Raw genomic sequence first — 20,998 nt, forward strand, 5'->3', positions numbered from 1 at the left:
AAGTGTCCAACTCTTGGTTTCAGCTCAGGTCATAATTTCAGGGTTGTGAGACTGAGCCCCACATGGGGGCTCCTGCTGGGCGTGGAGCCTGCCTAAGATTCTCTCTCTCCCTCTTCCTCTGCCCCTCCCCCCAGCGTGAGCGCTTTCAAAAAAGAAGTCTACATTCAAAAGTAAAATGGAGCATCAATACTTCTATCTTAAATAATTAAAACAAATTAAATCCAAAGTAAGTAAAATGAAATAATAAAAATAAAAGCAGAAACCAATGAAATATAAAATGGACAATATAGGTTATCTGAAAAAAAAAAAACTAACAAAACTGATAAAGCTCTAGGCTAGACATCACAAAAAAAAAAAAAAATGAAACAAAAATTCCCCAGGGATAAGAATGAAGTATCACTACAGATCCTACAGATATGAAGCAGTAAGAAATGGATATTATGAAGAAAGGTATGCTAAAAGAGACAACAGCTTAAAAGAAATAAATTCTTTGAAAACCCAATTTATGAAAACCAAAGAGAAAAATCTGAGTATCTCTTTACTCACTAAATTTTATCTGTAATTTTTAAATTTCCCACAAAGAAAATGCTGACCAAGAAGATGTCACAGGTGAGTTCTTTGAAACACTTAAGGGAAAAATAATACCAGTATTACACAGACATTTTCAAATAACAAAGGAGAATGGAAAACTTCCCAACTCTTTTCTGAAGCCACCATAACCCTAATATCAAAATCAGACAAAGACATAAGAAAAAAAGAACATAACACACAATTTCTCACATGAACATAATTTAAGTATCCTTAATCAAATATTAGCAAAATGAATAGAACAACAGATAAAGAGGTTAATACATCATGACCAGGTAAAGTTAACTCAGGAATGCAATGTTAGTTTAACTTAGAAAATTCAATGCAATTCACCCATTAACAGGTTCAAGAAAAATATTTAATGAACATTTTGATAACACTGTCAAAGTCAATATCTATTCATCATTAAAACTGGAAATAGACAAAAGCTTCCTAAACATGTCAAAGGCATCTACAAACAATCTTCAGCTAACATCATACTTTACAGTGAAATAATAAATGCTTTTCCCCTAAGATTGGGAATAAAGTAAGATTTCCAATATCGCCACTACTATTTAACATTTCATTAGACATCCTGGCACTGCAATAAGACAGGTAAAGAAATAAAAGACATACAGATTCAATCTGAAAGAAAGCTGTTTTTATTCACACATGATACCATTGTATCATAAGGAAATTTTAAGAATAAGTCAACTCAGCAATATCATAGGACACAAAACCAAGTGCATTTCTATATATTAACAGTACATTGGAAAATGAAATGTAAAACATAACACCTTTAAAAATAACATTTAGAAACATAAAATACTTAGGGAAATTTAACGAAAGATGTCCATAAGCCCTATATTGAACACTATAAAACATTACTGAAAGAAATTAAAGACTAAATAAATGGTAATTACTCAGGAAGTATTAAAACTCTGTATTAATGATATTGAACTGTAGGCTTTTGTAGAAATAAGCTGATTGTAAAATTTATGTGGAAATGTAAAGGATCTACAATAGCCAACCAATTTTGAAAAAGAACAGAGGAATCGCATCTGACTTCAAGACTTACTATACAGCTGTAACAATAATGATGGTGTAAAACCAGCAAAAGGACAAACAGATCAATGGAACAAAACAGGGAACCTAGAAATAGACCTACACACGCAGCCAAATAATTTATGACAAATATGCCAAAACAGTTCAATGGCAGGAAAGCCCTTTTCAATGAATGGTGCTGGAAATACTAGATACCTACGTAAGAAAATATAAATAACACTCACTCTCTACACATCACATCATACAACCTCCCACCACCCCACTCCCCAAAATCTTCACAGGTCACAAACTAATTATAAAACTTTTGTAAGAAAACATGGGAAAATATCTTCACAACAATGGGATAAAGATTTCTTAGAGCAAAGAGCTCTATCAATAAAATTTTTAAAAACTGATAGGGGCGCCTGGGTGGCACAGCAGTTAAGTGTCTGCCTTCAGCTCAGGGCGTGATCCCGGCGTTATGGAATCGAGCCCCACATCAGGCTCCTCCGCTATGAGCCTGCTTCTTCCTCTCCTACTCCCCCTGCTTGTGTTCCCTCTCTCGCTGGCTGTGTCAGATATATCTCTGTCAAATAAATAAATAAAATCTTAAAAAATAATAAATAAATAAATAAAAACTGATAAATTCAGGGGCGCCTGGGTGGCTCAGTCAGTTGAGTCTCTGACTCTTGGTTTCAGCTCAGGTCATGATCTCACAGTGGTGAGATCAAGCCCAGAGTCAGGCTCCACATTCAGCACTGAGTCTGCTTCAGATTCTCTCTCCCTCTCCCTCCCCATCTGCCCCTACCCCCACTCGTGGTGCGCTCTCTAAAATAAAATCTTTAAAAATAATTGATAAATTCAACTTTATCAAATTTAGGATGCTCTTCTCATCAAAAAATACTGTGAAGAAAATAAGTAGGCAAGCCACAGATTAAACATTCACAACTAATATATCTGTTGCAGGATTTGTCTCCAGAATACTTAAAATAATTCCTACACTCCAATAACAAAAAGACCAACAACATAATTTTTTAAATGAGCAAAAGATTTGAACAGACACTTCACAATAGAAGAAATAGAAATGGCTGAAAAGCACATGAAAAATTATTCAACATCACTAACCATAATTAGCTAAAAAGAAAAAGACTGCCGTAGTCAAAGGCTTGTAAGGGGGTAGAGCAGCTGGAACTCTCATATATTGCTGGTAGGAGGATAAAACTACTCTAGAAAACTGTCAATTTCATAAAAAAACCAAATATACATAAATATATATGTACACACACATCAGCAATCCCACCCCAAGGTAATTGTCCAAGAGAAATGAAAATGTGTCCACAAAAACCCTTCTACACAATTGTTCATTACAATTTTATTCACAGAAGTTAAGAAGCACTCTATGATCCACATTCCAATGTCCTTCAGCATGCATTTTAGGAATAAATTCATATTAATGTCCATTTAGATTTCCATTTAAATACTGGAAGCAATATAAAACGTGCCTTTCAACAATTATCATACAATTTCACTCGTATGTTGAATTTAAGAAACAAAACAGAGTAGCATAGAGGAAGGAAAGGAAAAATAAAAAAGAAGAAATCAGAGAAGGAGAAAAACCATAAGGTACTCTTAACCACAGGAAACAAACTGAGGGTTGCTGGAGGGGAGGTGGGTGGGGGGATAGGGTAACTGAGGGGCATTAAGGAGAGAGCATGTTATGTAATGAGCACTGGGTGTTAAATGCAACTGATGAATCACCAAATTCTACCCCTGAAACTACTAATACACTATATGTTAATTGACTGAATTTAAATAATAATTTAAAAAAATAAAATGTGTCTTTCAGTATGCAACTATCAACTACCATCTTTAAGGCAAAATCTTACAGACTGTGAAAAACACAGAAGTTTATATACAAGAAATGCTATCTCTAATTCTACGTAATCCAGTTTCTACCAGTTCTACCTAAATTCTTTTAAAATGACTTCCTTTCCTGTCTCTCTACACTGGAATCTAAGAATTCTTGAAGGATGCCTCAGCCCTGACAGATCCCTCCCCTTTATTCATCCCCTGAACTATAACCAATTAAGCTGTTATACTTTTTTAATTGAAAGATACATCCCATAAATATATTCATGTAAGAAAACAGAACGATTGCATTCAATTCCACAAATGTGTTGGAGTTGTTGTCTTCTCAAATGCTTTCAAGCAGGGCTTTTCCCCAGCCACACTAGGGATATACTGAACCAGATGACAGGTGGCTGGCAGAGGGCTGTCTCAGGCTGGCCATGCAGCATCAGGGCTGGCCTCCAGGCACTAGATGTTAGCAGTGACCATCACAATGTCTCCAGACACAATCACTCACGGTTGAGAACGGGACTTAAAGGATTATCTCTATGTTTTCTCAAGACTTCCTAGGATTCCTTCTGCCTTGGGCAACCCTTCCTCTGAGTTTCCAAACTGTTACCCAATCTTCAAGATCCAATTTAACAATCAATTTTTCTAGCAAGCTTTCCCAGCCCGCCCCACTTCTGTTGCTCCACAGCTCCTTAAGCACCTCAGACCTCGGAAAACACTCTTAGTCTGTGAGATCTCTCAAGGTCAGGCCTTTTAGTTTCTTGTTCTTGCATCCTTCGTGCCAAACACAGTCAATGATTGTTTAGGTGCCTGAATGACATGCTCTATCAAATACTTACAAATCCTACCACTGCTAATGTGCTACAGACACATTATTATTCAGCCCAACTGCATGGGCTTCTGAAAGCAACATGTTCTTAATTCACTTTTCAAGGGCCAGACCAGACGGTACCATGCACGTAATTGCTACACAAAGTCTGGTGTATACTTAATAGTTAAGCGATTGCCTCCACCCACTGTCATCATGAAAACATAAATGAGTGAATTATAAAAGTAAGAAGTATCTTGCCATCCTTCAAGACTAATATACTAGGAATTGGGCAAAATCAAACCAAACAGAATATCTGAAATGTCAGATTAATGAGAGCAAAATGGGAAGCATTTTCTTTAAGCAGTGCCTGAATGTGATGTGTGGGAGAACCTCACACAATGGTAATTATTTATCAAGCAAATGTGTGGGGGTCACAGCACAATGAGGCATGTGATAAGCATGCGAAGAAAGCTAAAAGCACATTATATAACAAAATTGTTGGGGCAGGAGGAAGGAGATGGTGTTTCGTCCTTTAGAGAAGAAAGCTGCATCTTCTGACATGCTACAGCTTGCCAGGGAGAAACTAACCCACAAAATCCTCTTTTCCCACCTGAAATGAGTGACGTGATCATTTCACAGCCCATGCTATCTGGCTGGTGGCTGGCATGAAGTACTGAATGCTTATATCATTTTTAAAGCCTTATTTTACTTATGGTCCTTATTAGCAGCTGTGTTTTTTTAAGCCTTATTGAAATAATTCACACTATCAAATTTACCTAGAATATACAATTCAACAGCTTTTAATATATTCAAAGAATTGTATAACTATCACCAAAATCAATTTTAGAACATTTTCATCACCTCCCCAAAATACTCCATACCCATTAGCAGTTAGTGTCCATTTCCCTCAAAACTCCCAGCCTTAGACAGCCACTAATCTACTCTCTGCCTGTAACGATCTGCCCGTCCTGGATGTTTCATATAAATATAATCATGCCGTATGTAGTCTCTGGTGACTCACTTATTTCCCTAAGCATGTGGTCTCCAAGGTTCATCCACAGCATAGCACGTTAGTTCTTCATTTTTTTATATTGCCAAATCATCTTTCATTGTATGAATATAGCACATTTTATCTACCCATTCATCAGCTGATAGACATTTAAGTTGTTTCTACATTTTGGCTATTATGAATAACACTGTGATAGACATACACATGCAAGATTTTTTATGCATTCGTGTTCACTTCTCTTGCATATATAATTAGAAGAAGAATTTCTGGGGGCGCCTGGGTGGCACAGTCGTTAAGCGTCTGCCTTCGGCTCAGGGCGTGATCCCGGCTTTATGGAATCGAGCCCCACATCAGGCTCCTCCGCTATGAGCCTGCTTCTTCCTCTCCCACTCCCCCTGCTTGTGTTCCCTCTCTCGCTGGCTGTCTTTCTCTGTCAAATAAATAAATAAAATCTTAAAAAAAAAAAAAAAAAGAAGAAGAAGAAGAATTTCTGGATCACATGATAAAAAAAAGTTAAGCATAAAGTTAAGATTTTATTTTTAAGTAATCTCTACACCCAACATGGGGGTCAAACTCACAACCCTGAGATCGAGAGTCGCATACTCCACTGACTGAGCCAGCCAGGCACCCCTGTGCTTAACTTTTTGAAGAACTACAAAACTGCTTCCCAAAACAGCTACACCCTTTTAAATGTCTACCATCAGTGTATGAGAAAGTTCCAATTTCTCCACATCCTCACCAATACTAGTTATTTTCTGATTTTTTAATTATAGCCATCCTAGTGGGTGTAAAGTGGTGTCTCATTATGTTTTTTTAAAAACATGGTTTTTTTTTTTTATTTTTTAAGTAGGCTCCATGCCCAACATGGGGCTTGAACCCATGACCCCAAAATCAGGAGTCACATCCTCTACCAAGTGAACCAGACAGGCACCCTTCCATTGCAGTTTTGATTTCCCCAATGGCTAACACTGTTAAGCATCTTTTCTTTTCTTTCTTTTTTTTTTTAAGATTTATTTATTCGACACAGAGAAAGAGAGCACAAGCAAGGGGAGCAGAAAAGGGAGAAGCCAGCTCCCCACTGAGCAGGGAGCCCGATGCAGGGCTCAATCTCAGAACCCTGGGATCGTGACCAGAGCCAACGCTTAACCAACTGAACCACACAGGTGCCTTTAAGCATCTCTTCATGTATTTATCAGCCACATGTATATTTTCTTTGAAAAAACGTCTAATTCAAATATTTTACCCATTTTTAATTGGGCTACTTGCCTTTTTATTATTGAGTTATAAGAGTTATTTATATATATTCTGGATACAAGTCCCTTATCAGATATATCATTTGCAAGTATTTTCTCCCATTCTGTGGGCTGTCTTTTCACTTTTTGGATGGTATTCTCAGCACATGTGTTCCTAAATGTTCTTAGCTGAAATAGTCAAAGTAAACTTCTGGTGAGTTGAGAGGAGGAAAAATGAAGCACAGATCCATTTAACATTGATAATCAAAGTAGTAATGGCTAGTTGGGCCCCCACCACCAACCATTCTCTCTTTCACTGTCAGTGACAGATTCCCCCAGAATCAGAAAAGCACATGGATGCCTGGAAACAAAAGACAGCAATTTCCCTGCCTCAGCATTTTCCCAGCCTCCCTTGCAACTAGGTTTAACCACAGAACTCCATTCACATTGTTATGTGATCAGAAGTGCTATGTTCAACCTCTAGAAAGTGTTCCTACAATAAGAGATAGTGTTGTAGAAGTGGGATCAGGCATCTTGGACCTAAGGTGAACCAGAAGGCAAACCGTACACAAGGAGGAACAAGATCTGGCACCAAGAACCATGATACCCATCCTGATCTGACCTCCTCTAAGCTCTCCCAAACGAGAACAAATACACTTTTGCACGATTTAAGCCATCTCATTTTGAGTTTTTCTGCTACATGCAATCAAACCTGATCTCAACTCATGCAACAATTAAGTGAAAGGCCTTGATTTATATCTACATAAAGCAAATGCAAGCCCAGGCTCCATTCTGCAGTTTATGAAGAATTGCCTGTTGTCACAATGTTACCTGTTTTTCCAACCCCAGGAATAATTAAAAAAAAAAAAAAAAAAAGCAAAAATTGATACCAGGAAAGAAGACAAAATATGTTTATGTTAAGCATATGCAATCAACTGTGCAATTACTACATGAAGGTACCCAATAGGAATTCTCTAAAAATCCATCAGAAACCCATTTACAATATCTGCCTGCTCCATAATGGGTTAAGTTTATTTCCTTTAAGCAAAACAAAGAACAAGAAACAAACAAAAAACCACTGGTACTCACAGCACTTCAGAAGAAAAGGACAGCTGACTGACAGTTGCTTGATTGAATCTAATCCCAGTTCTATCACTTCTAAGCAACAATTCAGTTTCATTTAATTCAGTACAAATTTGGTGAATGCCCACCATATATAAAGCATCGCATTTGGTATTGCAGTACCAAGTAATGCTAAAACAGGGTTTCTACCCTCATGGAATTCATAATCTAATAGACAAGGAACAAATTACTTACAATTCCCAGTAGTCTTTACTTGGCCAGGAATTGGAGAAATAGACAAGAGCCTACACCTCATTCAAACTCTTCACTAAATAAGCTTTTTGTTGTTTTTTTTTCTGTTTTTTTTTATAATAATTTTTTATTATGTTATGTTAGTCACCATACAGTACATCCCTAGTTTTTGAAACTCCAGAATCAGGGAAGTGACCTCAAAGTACACTCACCCTCCCTTCAAATTTTGTTCCAAAAGTGGGAGGCCAATAGCAACACACTGATGGGGGGGGGGGGGGAAAGGGGGGGGGGGGAGGNGGGGGGGGGGACAGGGGGCTGGTGGCAGGGACCTAACACCCCCACAAACACTATCTTTTGGTAACATCAAGCCTGAATAGATTTCTCCCTGCTTAGAAATGAAGAAATAAGCAAAGACAAGAGAAGTCAATAATTTAACTCAAAAGTAACATAATCCTAGAGACTCAAGAAGACACATACATGAAGAAAGTTATTTCCCAAGTTAACTAAAAAGCTTCAGAGAAAGACTCATGATAAATATGTATTATTTTTGAAAAAATATTTCTATGATATTAGTATTTACATAAGATTGAATAGACTTATATACAATGTTAGATCCTATAAAGGGACTGTTTTTGTTCCAAGAATTCTGGGAAAATTTACAAAACAAACAATATGTCCCACCTCTGCACTGTTCAAAATGCATCACAGAAGCAATACTGAGAATACTGAGTAGGCACCCTGAAATTCAGGGAAAGGATCAGGGTAGAGACAATAAATGTCAGCGTTACCAACATAAGGATGGCACTTAAAGCCATGAGGCTGGACAAGACCATAAGGGTGAGGATGAGGAGAAGAATCCTAAGATGAACATCAGAGAACTCCAAAATCAAGAGATCTAGGAAATAAGCAGCTGTAAATGAGTCTAAGAATTGAAAAGCCAGTGGGGTGGGAGAAAACGAACAGTCAGGTATGATGTTCTAGAAGAAGTGAAGCAAGTAGGTCATGAAGGAGAGTTTGGCCATATCAGATGCTGCTGCCAGCAAAGAAGAGGAAGGACAGGACGGTTGACCACTGGATGTAGTACATGGAGACTGTGATAGCTTGACAAACACAACCGCAGTAGAGATGAGAGACAAAGGTCAGACTGGAGAGGGCGCAAAAGAGAATAGGAGGAAGAAAATAAAAGACCTTAATATAACAGCTTTCGAAGAAGTTCTGTTGTTTATTAGAGGAGAGAAATGGGCAGAAGACAAAAGGGAAGACTGGTCAAGACAGGGGTCTTTCACTGATGATGGTGGTGGCATTTTTTTCAAGATGGATGAAAAAAGAGTGTTGATGAGAATAATCCAGTAGAAAGGGCAACCCTCAGGTTAACAAGAAAGAAGGCTGCTTGAGTGATATTGTGGAGTAGCAGGGATAGGATGAGAGACAAGGGAACAGAGAGGCTCAGGAACACAGCTCACACAGAGACAGAGGAGGGGCAGGGTGTCTGGGCACAGCGATGGAGTGGGTATTTATGGCTGTGGATGATCTCTTCTTTCACAACAAAACAGGACACAAAATTACCAGGAAAGAGGCAGTGTCAGAGGCTTAGAAATATATAAAATATTCATCAACCAGGAGAATGAAGGAACTAGAAATGTAACACAATTAGTGGTTAGAATTAACGGCTCATTTCAGGCTGGTGATCATGAATCTGATGTGATCCCGGGGAACATGGTTAAATATGTCTCTTTAGGAAGAGAGAAGGCAGAGGTGACCCTCACTTAAGTCAGGGTTGTACCAGCAAGTCTAATAAAGGAAGAGAAAGACAACAGAGCATATTCAAAAGAGTGACTATAATGACTGACTATGAAATTAAAACCAGGTGAGGAAGGAAGTGAGGGTGTAAGAAACTGAGTAACAATAGGCTCAACTGATTAGAGAGACTCTAGGGATACTTACCAGGAAAAAAGCAGGGAAGGACAGAAGGTGGTGTCAGAAAGAGAAAGGCTCGTGGCTGAGATTCCAGAGCGGTTGCCTGTCCTTGTAATGACAAGACCTAAGCAGTGACTGGGAGAGGGAATGGCTGAGGTAGGGCAAAGGACAAGATGACCAAAGGACAGGAGTTCTAGGAGTCAAGAAGCAAAGTGCTAAAAAGGATCACCTCAAACAGTACTGAAATCACCAAAAATTATAAAAGGAGAATTGGAGATAAACCGTGTAAGGAGCTAAAGATTCTAAAAGCAGCTCAAAACACAGAAAAAAAGAAAAATACAGACTGCAGAGTGATTCACTTTGAGGATGAAACCATGTGAATAGACAGAGGAAGGGATGGAGGGAGGGAGGGAGGGAGGGAGGGACGGCCTGCCATAGAAATAACATTTAAAAAGCAATAGCTGAAAATGGAGAGGTCCAAGAAATTTGGGGCAACGAGCACGATTCAGTCTTGGAGGTCAAAGCTGCCAAGTGCTACACCCAATTTCCCACCAGGTTTCTTACTGAATGACTCTAACTCAACATGACCACAGTTGAATTCATCATCCTCCATCCTTGTGCCTCCTTGGTCTTTCAACTTAATAAAAGGCACTAGCTAGTTGCTGAAGCCAGAAACCTTCCTCCCCTTCACTCTATACTCTAACATCCAATATGTCTCTAAATTTAGCTCTAAACATCTCCCTCAAATGGATCCCTTAGCTTCCATTCCCACTGCTACCTACACTACTCCAGGGCCTTTTCATTTATCATTGCCACCTGCGGACCTTCTCTACTCTGCCAGAGTGAGTTCTGAAAAAGATGAATGTATCACCCACTACTAAGTAAAGACATTTAACGGATTAAGCTAAAAAACATCAATGTCAGGCCCTTGCCTCCATCTCAAGTCTCTTCTCCTCCTTTCTGGCTGCTCCAGTGTTACTGGTGTCGCTGGGGACCTCAGATGGGCCACGTCCTCCCTTGACTCCAGGCCTTCACATGAGCCATTCACTCCACTGGATAGGAGTCTCAATCCCAGCTGACTCCAAATAATCCATCAGTCATCAACTAGATGTCAGACCCTCCGTATGCCTTTCTTCAACCATTTAGCTAGACTAGATTAATGGTCCCCCTACCACAATTTCCCAGAAAGCAGCTCTGGGTGTCAGCAGAAGTAAATGAGAGATGTCTACAAGAAGATGGAAGCTGAAAAAGTAGGGTTCCAGGCCCTTACCGTACTTTAATAAGGGAACTCTTTTTTTTGTTGTTGTTCCATATACACATAAATGTAAAATTTTATTTGAAAACAGGGTCTCCCTATAAAGCAGTTTAAAAACCACTAGAACAGATCACCTCTAAAGTCTTCCCCCTGTTCTCAGAATCTATAGGTGTTATCCTATATAGATGAAAATAACTCCACAGTAATCCCTGGTCAATCTCTGTGAGGGGTGGAAAATGGTTACCATCATAATAAGGATCACCGTTGACCAACTGCATTTGGTATCATCAAGTCTGACAGAAAATATGGAGTTAGGAAAAACAATATATGCTGTATTAGGACAATATATGAAAGCACTAGAAGTATCCTGCTTTCAAAGCAAATCAGATTAATCCCATTAAACACATTTTCTAGTAGACATCACTGCTGACACACCTTTGTCAGTTATTTAGGGAATGTCACAATTACACGGTAATACTCAGACTTACAGTGTAGTGACTGAGAGGCAGAATGGGCTCTAGAGGCAGAATGCAGGAGTTCAAATCTCAGCCCTTCTACTTACCAACTCCATGCCCTTGGGAGAATCACCCAAGCTCTCTATGGCCCAGATTCCCATCATAAAATGGGAAGGATGATACCTGCCTGTTAGGACTGTGGTGAGGATTCAATGAGATAAAGCACAGAAGAATTGAGAGCGCTTAGCACGGTCTGGCACTTAGGACTCAGTAAATGCCCACTATGGATAGATACCCACAGATGCTTAAACTACTACACAGCCTGTGTCTTAAGGTCTCTGAACTAGTCCCTACTGGCCTGAAATTTAACCTCTTCCACCATGACATTCTCTTTCATTTTTTTCCAGTCTTAGCAATATGCGTGTGAAACTACCTTTCTCACGGTAGTGCCAAATTTATCACGGCGCCTAGTGGCACACTTTTACGTATGTGGGCTTCGGTTCATTCATTGGAAAGTAAAGCATAGCTCCTCCTTCTCTGCATCCACCCCAGAGACTTGGTTACATCATCTGAGGGAAGAGGAAGCATTCATTATTTTTGTACTTACGGGTCCTGACCTGAAATGAACTTTTGTTACAGAAATCTCATATTGTAAACTTTTGTTATTACAACTATGAAACAGCCTTATCTAAAGACCAGTGTGGCCGAAACCAGGACTGGCAAGAAAACACCATACTATCAGACATTACAAAAGAAATATTCTATAAGTACCAAGATTTTCCTTAGTATGCAGGACGACACAGAAATAAATGCCAGAGAAGTAGTAATATTATTGGAGGAACTTTTTTTTTTTTTTTACTTCCTCCTCTCTGGCAAAGATTCTTTTATAATAACTGCAAGTCATACGATAAGGGAAAAGATAAGCAGTCTTTAAATCAACAGTTTGCCTGTGAGCCTCCATCACATACAGAACACGTGCACTGAAAATTCCCACACACAAAAATGAATATTACTCTGTATTCACAGCCCACCATCTCTTGTCAGCGTTGTCACCTACTTCCTCACTTTCATTCATTATTCTTTCAGTGCCACAATTAGGCTTGGATCAACAATGAAATGCTCCAAGGTAATTTTTTAATTACTGATTAGAAGAACTCCGAACTCCAGCCAAGATCAAGCTCTCACTCCACAGCTAAACAGAGAGACAAAGACTAAATGCGTCAAAATGAATACAAAGCCTGGAAATGTAACAAGATCACATTCTTTCAGGCCAAGGAAATCTCAGTTTCAATCCACCTCCATTTTTAAATCATTTTTTATAGCACTCTTTCATTAAGTGCAACAATTCTAATAACTTACCGGTCAGCAGCTTCTATATCAAAACAAAATCTTCTGTCAATGGAGTCAGTATTCCTCTTGGTACATTCTTTCAAAAAGAACACCTCTCCATCCCCCTGCAAAAAATCATTTTAAACATTCTCAAAAACTACAATATAAACACAGATACACTAAAGAACCCTATATTGGGGAGGGGGTGCCCCAAGGTTCAAGATTTTAAGTCCCTTTATTCTATTCTCTTTCAAACAAGTTTGTTTAAACACTATTTGTAATCTTTTTTTTTTTTTTAAGATTTATTGATTTGAGAGAGAGAGAGAGCATACAAGCAGGGGGGAGGGGCAGAGGGAGAAGCAGACTCCGCACTGAGCAGGGAGCCTGACATGAGGCTGGATCCCAGGACCCGGAGATCATGACCTGAGCCAAAGGCAGACACTTAACCGACTGAGCCACCAGGCATCCCTATTTATAATCTGAATCATCTTTGTCATCCTCGTTTCCTTAAGGTTTTCTAGATCTTGCTTTGATTACAGTAACACTAAATCAGACCTCATGAGCACTGATTTTAAAAGGTAGACTAACAACACAGTTTCCACATGCCAGAATATTTGTTATTCTCTTACTTCACTCTTTTTAAAAGAATAATTTGTTTTTTAATTCATACTATGTTACACCATATGAAATTGTCAATATGTGACCACTTTTGACCTATAAAAACTTCAATTCCATATGAATCTACCTAAAACGTATCATATATCAAAAGGCCCTAGAGCAGCTATTGTGATCATAGAAAGTTAGAGCCACTTAATCAATGTGGGTTTTGTTTCTGGAGTGGATCACCCTGAATTCATATTTACTCAATTTGTTTTAATATGGTACTATTTTACCTCACTAAACCATCCAAGGGAGACAGAAGCAATGCCGGAACACATGTTCTGAGTAAAGAACTATAAGACCTCCGAGTACCTACTTCTAGAACATTCTGACATTTTCTAAAATAGGAAAATCTCCAAGTAATATTAAACAAACACTCAAATATGCCAATATTAAAAATGTCACAGTCATTATATTCTGACGTGCATTTTTTATTTTGTGGTGGTTAAACAGAGAGACATCGTTAAGCAGACATGTCTTAGCATTTGAATTTGTCCTGACAGAAATCTCACACTCACACCTCATGCTCAATCTTAACCCCATCAGCCTTTAAGAGTGATATCCTCACTTCCTCCTCTTCTCCATGGCTCTGATTTTCCATGTGTACTTTATGGTTACAAAACTATGTCTGTATTATAAGCTGCTTTAAATATTGTTCAGGAAGATGCAAAGTATATGTAAATAGAAGTGAACTTAGGTCAATTCTGTATTCACCTAACCAAAATCATGTCCAGCTATCCAGTGAGCAATGACTTCCCCTTCTTTTTTTTAATGTGTTACCAATTATGTTCGATATTGGTGGGAGAGCTTTGCCTCCAGACTATTGATTACTGCTATGAGCTGCAGTTTGTATTTAAAACCCAAACAACAATCATCTTTCCTACAAGGCAATTCCTGAGGTCTTCTTGCTATGACGTTTTATTTTGCTATTTATTTCTGTGAGGAGTAGTTAACTAACTGGGAACTGCCGAAATGAGAACTTTGTAAGTCTAAAAAATAAAATAAAAATAAAATTCATTACAGACTACCTACGGTAGAATGTTTTCAGGCTGTAAATACATGTGCGCACATCAGATCTTTATAAATACCGACCTGACAGAACACTGAGTTGTGAAAGCTTGTTGTAGGCATTCGCTTTATCCTCCAATAACAGTGACATAAAGGGATTCTAGTTCTGACCATAAAAACCCATACGTACAATTCAAAAACCACAAGAATTGTTGTTTACTGACCTACTTTATTTAGAAACAAAAGAAAACAAAGATTTTAATCTTAAAACCAAAATATAATGTATTTATCATTAGTGAATATAAACACCATTAAAATGTCAGCCTCGGGCTCCTGGATGGCTCAGTCAGTTAAGTGTCTGCCTTTGGCTCAGGTCATGATCCCGGAGTCCTGGGATCGAGCCCCTTGTCAGGCTCCCTGCTCAGCAGGGAGTCTGCTTCTCCCTCTCTCTCTCTGTCCCTCCCCCTTCTCATGTTCTCTCTCTTAAATAAATAAAGTCTTTCCAAAAATTAAAAAAATAAATTAAATGTCAGCCTCAAAAATGACCTCTCACATAGGATACATAATATATAACCAAACACTTACAAGTTTTCCCCCAGATCTGTGCTCAAATGGGATTATGTTGAACTTCTTGGCTGCTTTCCGATACATGCAGTAGTGTTTGACCCAACTGGAACCAAATGGAGCAGGCCCTTCAACAAGAAATAGAACTTTATATTTCTCCTCGTAAATAAGCAGACACACAGAGTTTCAAACATATTACTAAAGAGGAAAAACTCAATAAACAGCACCCAATACAGCTCAAGGAAACAAACCAGCAACACCGCTGATACCAATTTAAAAAAAAAAAAAAAAAAGCAGGGAAAGTAAGAAAGCTCGGAGACATCATTTGAGAGAAGATTCAATATTTTTCCGCAACAAAGCAATGAGCTGAAGACATATTCTTTAAACAGTTTGCCAGACTGGACCGTTATCTCATACCTAAAAGTCTCTTTGCTGTGAGCTATATTTTTTGTTTGTTTCCAAGTATTAGGAGCTCACAAGGGTCTCAAGAATTCCATTCAATGTATGTGATGGTTTTGGATTCAGTTCTGGCCTCTCAAAACAATGCAATCATGGAATCACAATGCTGAGAAAAAGCATGCAGTTTAGCATCTACAAGTGTGAAGCCCGCTACAGCACCTTGGTAGGAAGCTGCCCTTACTAATGACGGTAAAGCTAAGCTTTAAAATGAAAAAATGAAAAATGAAGAATAGAGAGGTGAGCTATTCACATATGACCAGAACATTCTTGGAACCTCTTTTTACCTCTTGTAAAGTCAGTATTATCACCACCAGAGCTCCTGGAAGACAGTGGTCTATGTCAGGAGTACCTAGCATTCTAGACTTTCACATGCCAGTAAAAGTCCAATCGTAAGAAAAGTTAGTCCCAACAGAACTGGACAATTTTGTCTTTTACCAAGTAAAGATGTTTTTTTCAAAAAAAGTAACATCTTTTATCACCATCACTTCACCTGCAAACAAACAAACCTTTTATACCTAAAAATCAAGAAGGACAAGCTTAGGAGGGAGAAAAGAACTCATTCCAAAGGAATCCACTGAGCTTTAAAAAAAAGGTGCTCACATTGTCTTGGGGGCAGTTGGGAATGAAAGGTGTTACTAGACCACAATAAATCTCACCTCAGACTCTCAGGAGTGCAAAGACCAGAATTCAGAGACCACTACTGCATGTGTTATGAATTGCTAGCATTTGTATCTTATTCTATGGTTCAAAATATATTGTGCAGATATTTCACTCAATACTAAGAAAAAACTTTGAGGGGGGAATGGTGCATTACCTCCTTAATTTAAAAAAAAAACAAAAAAAACAAAACTTAAGCTTAGGCCAATATGCCCAAGAAATGACAAAGCCTAACCTCAAATTGGAGTCTCTGGTCCCAAATACCAAGGTCTTCCCACTCATTAAGCCACCATCCTTTCCTGACTCCCATCTGACCCGAGCATATAGGCTTTTCACAGCTGTCCATGCCCCAGGTAATATCCTAGAGAGCATGACACAGACTGACAATTCCAGAATTCAGGACCTGTGTGATCTAAGGGACATTGCTTCTCTCCATTTTCTCAGTGGTGCTTCCATTTTCTCAACGGCAAATGGATTAATAATAGTACATACACTTCCTAGGGTTTTTAAATGGCTTAAATGAGGCAAGGTGTATAAAAAGCTTAGCCCAGGGTCTGGCATACAAGTAACAAGAGGAGACTTCTGCCACGACTGGTTTTGTTCTGTTTTTCCAACTAGTCTCAGCCCAATTCTTCTCAAAGACAGTAAGTTGAGCAACAGTTATGAATCTAAAAACTAAAGTTTCCTGTGATTTTCACTTGGGCATATTATAATACAAAAATCCTATGCTTCTTATGTCTCTTCCCTGTATGTTAATTCAGTTATTTCAAATTCAACGAACAAACTCAGATTAAAAAGCTAAAACATCAGAAAAATTCAAAGTTCTGCTCACCATGTAACTCCTCTTCGTGAGATATGAAGACTGTGGCAGGCCAGACTGAATTAGGACAAATGGAAAAAGAACCACTCTGCCAACTGCATATGCATGAACTTCACTTTGAAGCACAGATATCCCACAGCTATTCCCCGACTACTCTCTCCTACTCACGCGGTCAGTTTGCAAGCCCTGTAACTCAGCCACACTCATGAAAATTGTGAAGTGCGCTGACTACAGTCAAAGGTGGGAAGACAGGAAAACAGCAAACACAGAAACATTTTCACATTCTCCTCCTTTCTACTAAATAGTACTCAGGTTCCACAATGAAGTAAAGTTTAAGAGCCGAACAGTTAAAATAAGACCAAACTGTTAGAAAGTTTTAAAGAATTTTTTGGTGCCTGAATTTTCAAAATAAGGACACTCCATGCACCGCATATTCACTGAGAGCAACAATACTGAAAATTCTGTGAGATAAGTTAGCATGCCATCTAGGAGTATTTTTTATAGCCATCTGCAATCACCCTGATAATTTTAGCAAGAACAAATGATGTCAGATTGGTGTGGAAAGAAATGATGTGAAGGCATAGGAGGAATATGTCCCTGCTGACTTTAACATAGAGAAGGACGGCTGCAGGAGGGGGAGGGTGTGCATATGTATATGAATGTGCATATGCGTGTGCGTAGGTGATAAGGACGGGGGAGGGATGAAGGGAAAGGAGGAAAAATACCTCGCCTTGCTTTCAGCCTTATACCAAGTTCTGGCATCCTTGTAAGCAAGTTTGAGCCAAGTGTGATGCAGAATTCCAGGGAGCATCTGGAAAGTAGGGTGCTCCCTGAGTTCCTAATTTCACTGTCCCCTCCCTACAGCAGGAAGATGTTTCACCCCACGATACAAGATATACCTTCTAGGACAGGAGGGGGCAAAGGCAGTAGTAGGAATAATTATTCCAAAGATAGAGTAATTACAGTAACAGTGTTAAAACAATCTTTCGTTAGTCATTCATCACTGCTGGAGGTCTCTTACTTTTTTCCTGTACATACAAGTAGCCTTCTGCTGTGAATTGACTTGCTCGTTTGTGGTCCTTGGGATTCTGTCTGATTTTGTTCATAAGCTCTTCCACTTCTGACCTTGTTCCTTCAAAACGATTCCGTGTCTGAAATAGATAAAAAAACACATATAAGTTTTAAGCTCTCATAGGAGTTTTTTCATGTACCTTTTTAAGTCTCTGGATAACTATAATTAAATTTGTAGGATTTTTCTATAAACTTTTTGAAATATACACATCCTTTCCAGTGTGTCTCTTTGTAAAGAAAAAATTAGTGGTAAAATAGCTAATAGAGGAGTCTAAGCTAAGGTAACTGGAGTTTATTTACTCTCAAAGCTTTCGAACACCAAGAATGTTTGTGTTATTCAACATAAAAATTTGTACCTCCACATCCCACAATATTAGTTAAGTCTTAGATTTTTTTAAAAAAGGTCATAAAATATCTGGGAAGTCTTTCCTTTGCACAATCAACCTGACTCACTATTATTATACCAGCAGTATTAGGTACTCAGAACCTAAAAAACTTAATAAATTTTCTCAGCCAACTAATAAATATCAGGTCATTTTTTGCAGGTCATGGCAATTGCACTTGAAATGACATTTCTTCTCAGATAAAGGAGAGGGGGGGAAAGAATCTCATGTACAAGTAATGTCTTTGATATCTGAAGAGACAAATCACATTTCTGAAACCCAGGAGACTTGGCATGCCAATATCTCTGTCAAGCGGACACACCGGAAACGTACATGCAAGGTGAAGGGACGAAATTACCAAGGCAAGCATGATGACTCAGCACCACCAAGTTTCTGGACATTTCTTTTATCCACACTCTAAAATAATTGTATTAACACCAAAAAACTGCTGATGTGAAATTGTGGAGAAGCGGAGATTAAAAAAAAATTTTATTGAAATCCCTCCCCTCTCTTCCCTACAATGAAAGGGGTTACCAAGGGTCCTAGAACAGAAAAATGGTAGAATGGTACACATTTTTTAGAGGAATGGGAGTCTGATAAATGTGGATTGCAAAGGGAAAAACTTATCTGCAGAAGTTTATTTTAAACACAAGCTGAGAGTTTAAAAAAAAAATGTATGCACTAGAACAAAACGTAGGATTGCGAGGAGGGTGGGACTCATTTGTTAATGGCCAGTCCCCTCTTGCCTTCCTGTTCCTCAGGCCTCCAGGATTTCTTGTCCCCATTTTAATATGATTACAACCTGATTTTATTTATTTGCCTCCTTTATCACTTTGCTTAGATTCCTCCCAGCCCTCACTTCTTTCCGAATGTGTGTCTGTGCGTGTATAATATTTATACATATAAATATTTCAGAGATATTGTGGATTCGGTTCCAGGCCACTGCAATAAAGTGAATATTGCAATTAAGCAAGTCAAATGAATTTTGGGGTTTCCTACCGTATATAAAAGTTATGTGTACACTACACTGTAATCTTTTGAGAACACAATAGAATTATGTCTTAAAAATGTATATACCTTAAGTAAAAAATACTACATTGCTAAAAAAAAAAAGCTAACCATCATCTGTGCTTTCAGTCATAATCATTTTCCTAGTGGAGGGTCTTGCTTTGACGTTGACGACTACTGATCAGGGTAGTGGCTGCTGAAGGCTGGGGTGGCTATGGTAATGTCTTGAAATAGGACAACAATGATATTTGGCAGCATTTTACCCACAAGAGAACTTCTTTCCAAATCGGACTCAACCCTCTCAAACCCTGCTGCTGTTTTATCAACCAAATTTACGGAATGTTCTAAACTCTTTGTTGTCATCTTAACAAATCTTCACAGCATCTTCTCCAGGAGTCGTTTCCACCTCAAGAAACCATTTTCTTTGTTCATGCCTAAAAAGCAACTCATCTGTGCAAGATTTACCATGAGATGCAGCAGTTCAGTCCCAACTTCAGGTTCCACTTCTAATTCTGGTTCTCTTGTTCTTCCCACCACATCTGCGGTTACTTCCTCCACTGAAGTCTTGAACCCCTCAAAGTCATCCTTGAGAGTTGGAATCAGCTCCTTTCAATCTCCTGCTTGTGTTGACATTTTGGCCTCTTCCCGTGTGTCACAAATGTTCTTGGTGGCATCTACCTCTCAAGAGAGGGCTTAAAATATTTTGTAAATCATGCTGTTCATAGACGTGCTGTCATCCAGACTTTGTTGTTCCATTCATAGAGCACAGGTAGAGTACATTTAATCTAATTCTTAAGGACTCCAAGATTTTCAGAATGGTAAATGAGCACTAGCTTCCACTGAAAGTCACCAGCTGCATTGGATTCTAACAAGAGTCAGCCTGTCCTTTGAAGCTTTGAAGCCAGACATTATCTACATTGAAAATCTGCTGTGTAGTGAGGCCACCTTCATGAATGAAGCTGGACTTTCTGGACCACTTGCTGCAGCTTCTCCATCAGCACTTGCTGCTTTACCTCTCACTCTTCTGCTATGGAGATGGCTTCTTCCTTAAAACCCATGAACCAACTTCTGCCAGCTTCCGACTTTTCTTCTGCAGCTTCCTCACCTCTCTCAGTCTTCACAGGACTGAGGAAGATTAGGGTTTTGCTCTGGGTTGGACGTTGGCGTAAAGGGAATGTTGTGGCTGGTTTGATCTTCTAACCAGACCACTCAAACTCTCTCCATATCAGCAATAGGACTGTTTCCCTTCCTTAGCACTCATGTGTTCACTGGAGTAGCACTTTTCATCTCCTTCAAGAACTTTTCCTTTGTACTCAAAACTTGGCTAACTGTTAGGTTTCAGCCTGTCTGGGCTTTCGACATGTCTTCCTCTCTAAGCTTAATCATTTCTAGCTTTTGATTTAAAGTGTGACTCTTCCTTTCGCTTGAACACTTGAAGCCATTATAGGGTTATTCACTGGCCGATCTCAGTATTGTTGTGTCTCAGAGAATAGGGAGGCCTGAGCAGAGGGAGAAAGATGGGGATGCGGACCAGCTGGTTAGTGGAGCGGTCAGAGCACACACAACATTCATCGATTA

General features: G+C 38.8%; 1 protein-coding gene across 3 annotated transcripts in view; it reads right to left on the minus strand.

Annotated features, from left to right (window-relative positions):
* ARHGAP10 (Rho GTPase activating protein 10) overlaps positions 1-20,998 on the minus strand; it is a 311,913-nt gene that overhangs the window by 162,531 nt on the left and 128,384 nt on the right. For all 3 annotated transcript variants that reach the window (XM_034661542.1, XM_034661541.1, XM_002916964.3), the window contains exons 8-10: positions 17,980-18,109; positions 15,044-15,150; positions 12,821-12,915 (exon numbers count right to left, since the gene is read on the minus strand). In XM_034661542.1, coding sequence (XP_034517433.1) covers positions 12,821-12,915; positions 15,044-15,150; positions 17,980-18,109 — 332 coding nt within the window. The remainder of the gene's footprint in view (positions 1-12,820; positions 12,916-15,043; positions 15,151-17,979; positions 18,110-20,998) is intronic.

This window comes from Ailuropoda melanoleuca, chromosome 5 (genome assembly GCF_002007445.2).
Source record: "Ailuropoda melanoleuca isolate Jingjing chromosome 5, ASM200744v2, whole genome shotgun sequence".
NCBI classification, from domain to species: Eukaryota; Metazoa; Chordata; class Mammalia; order Carnivora; family Ursidae; genus Ailuropoda; species Ailuropoda melanoleuca.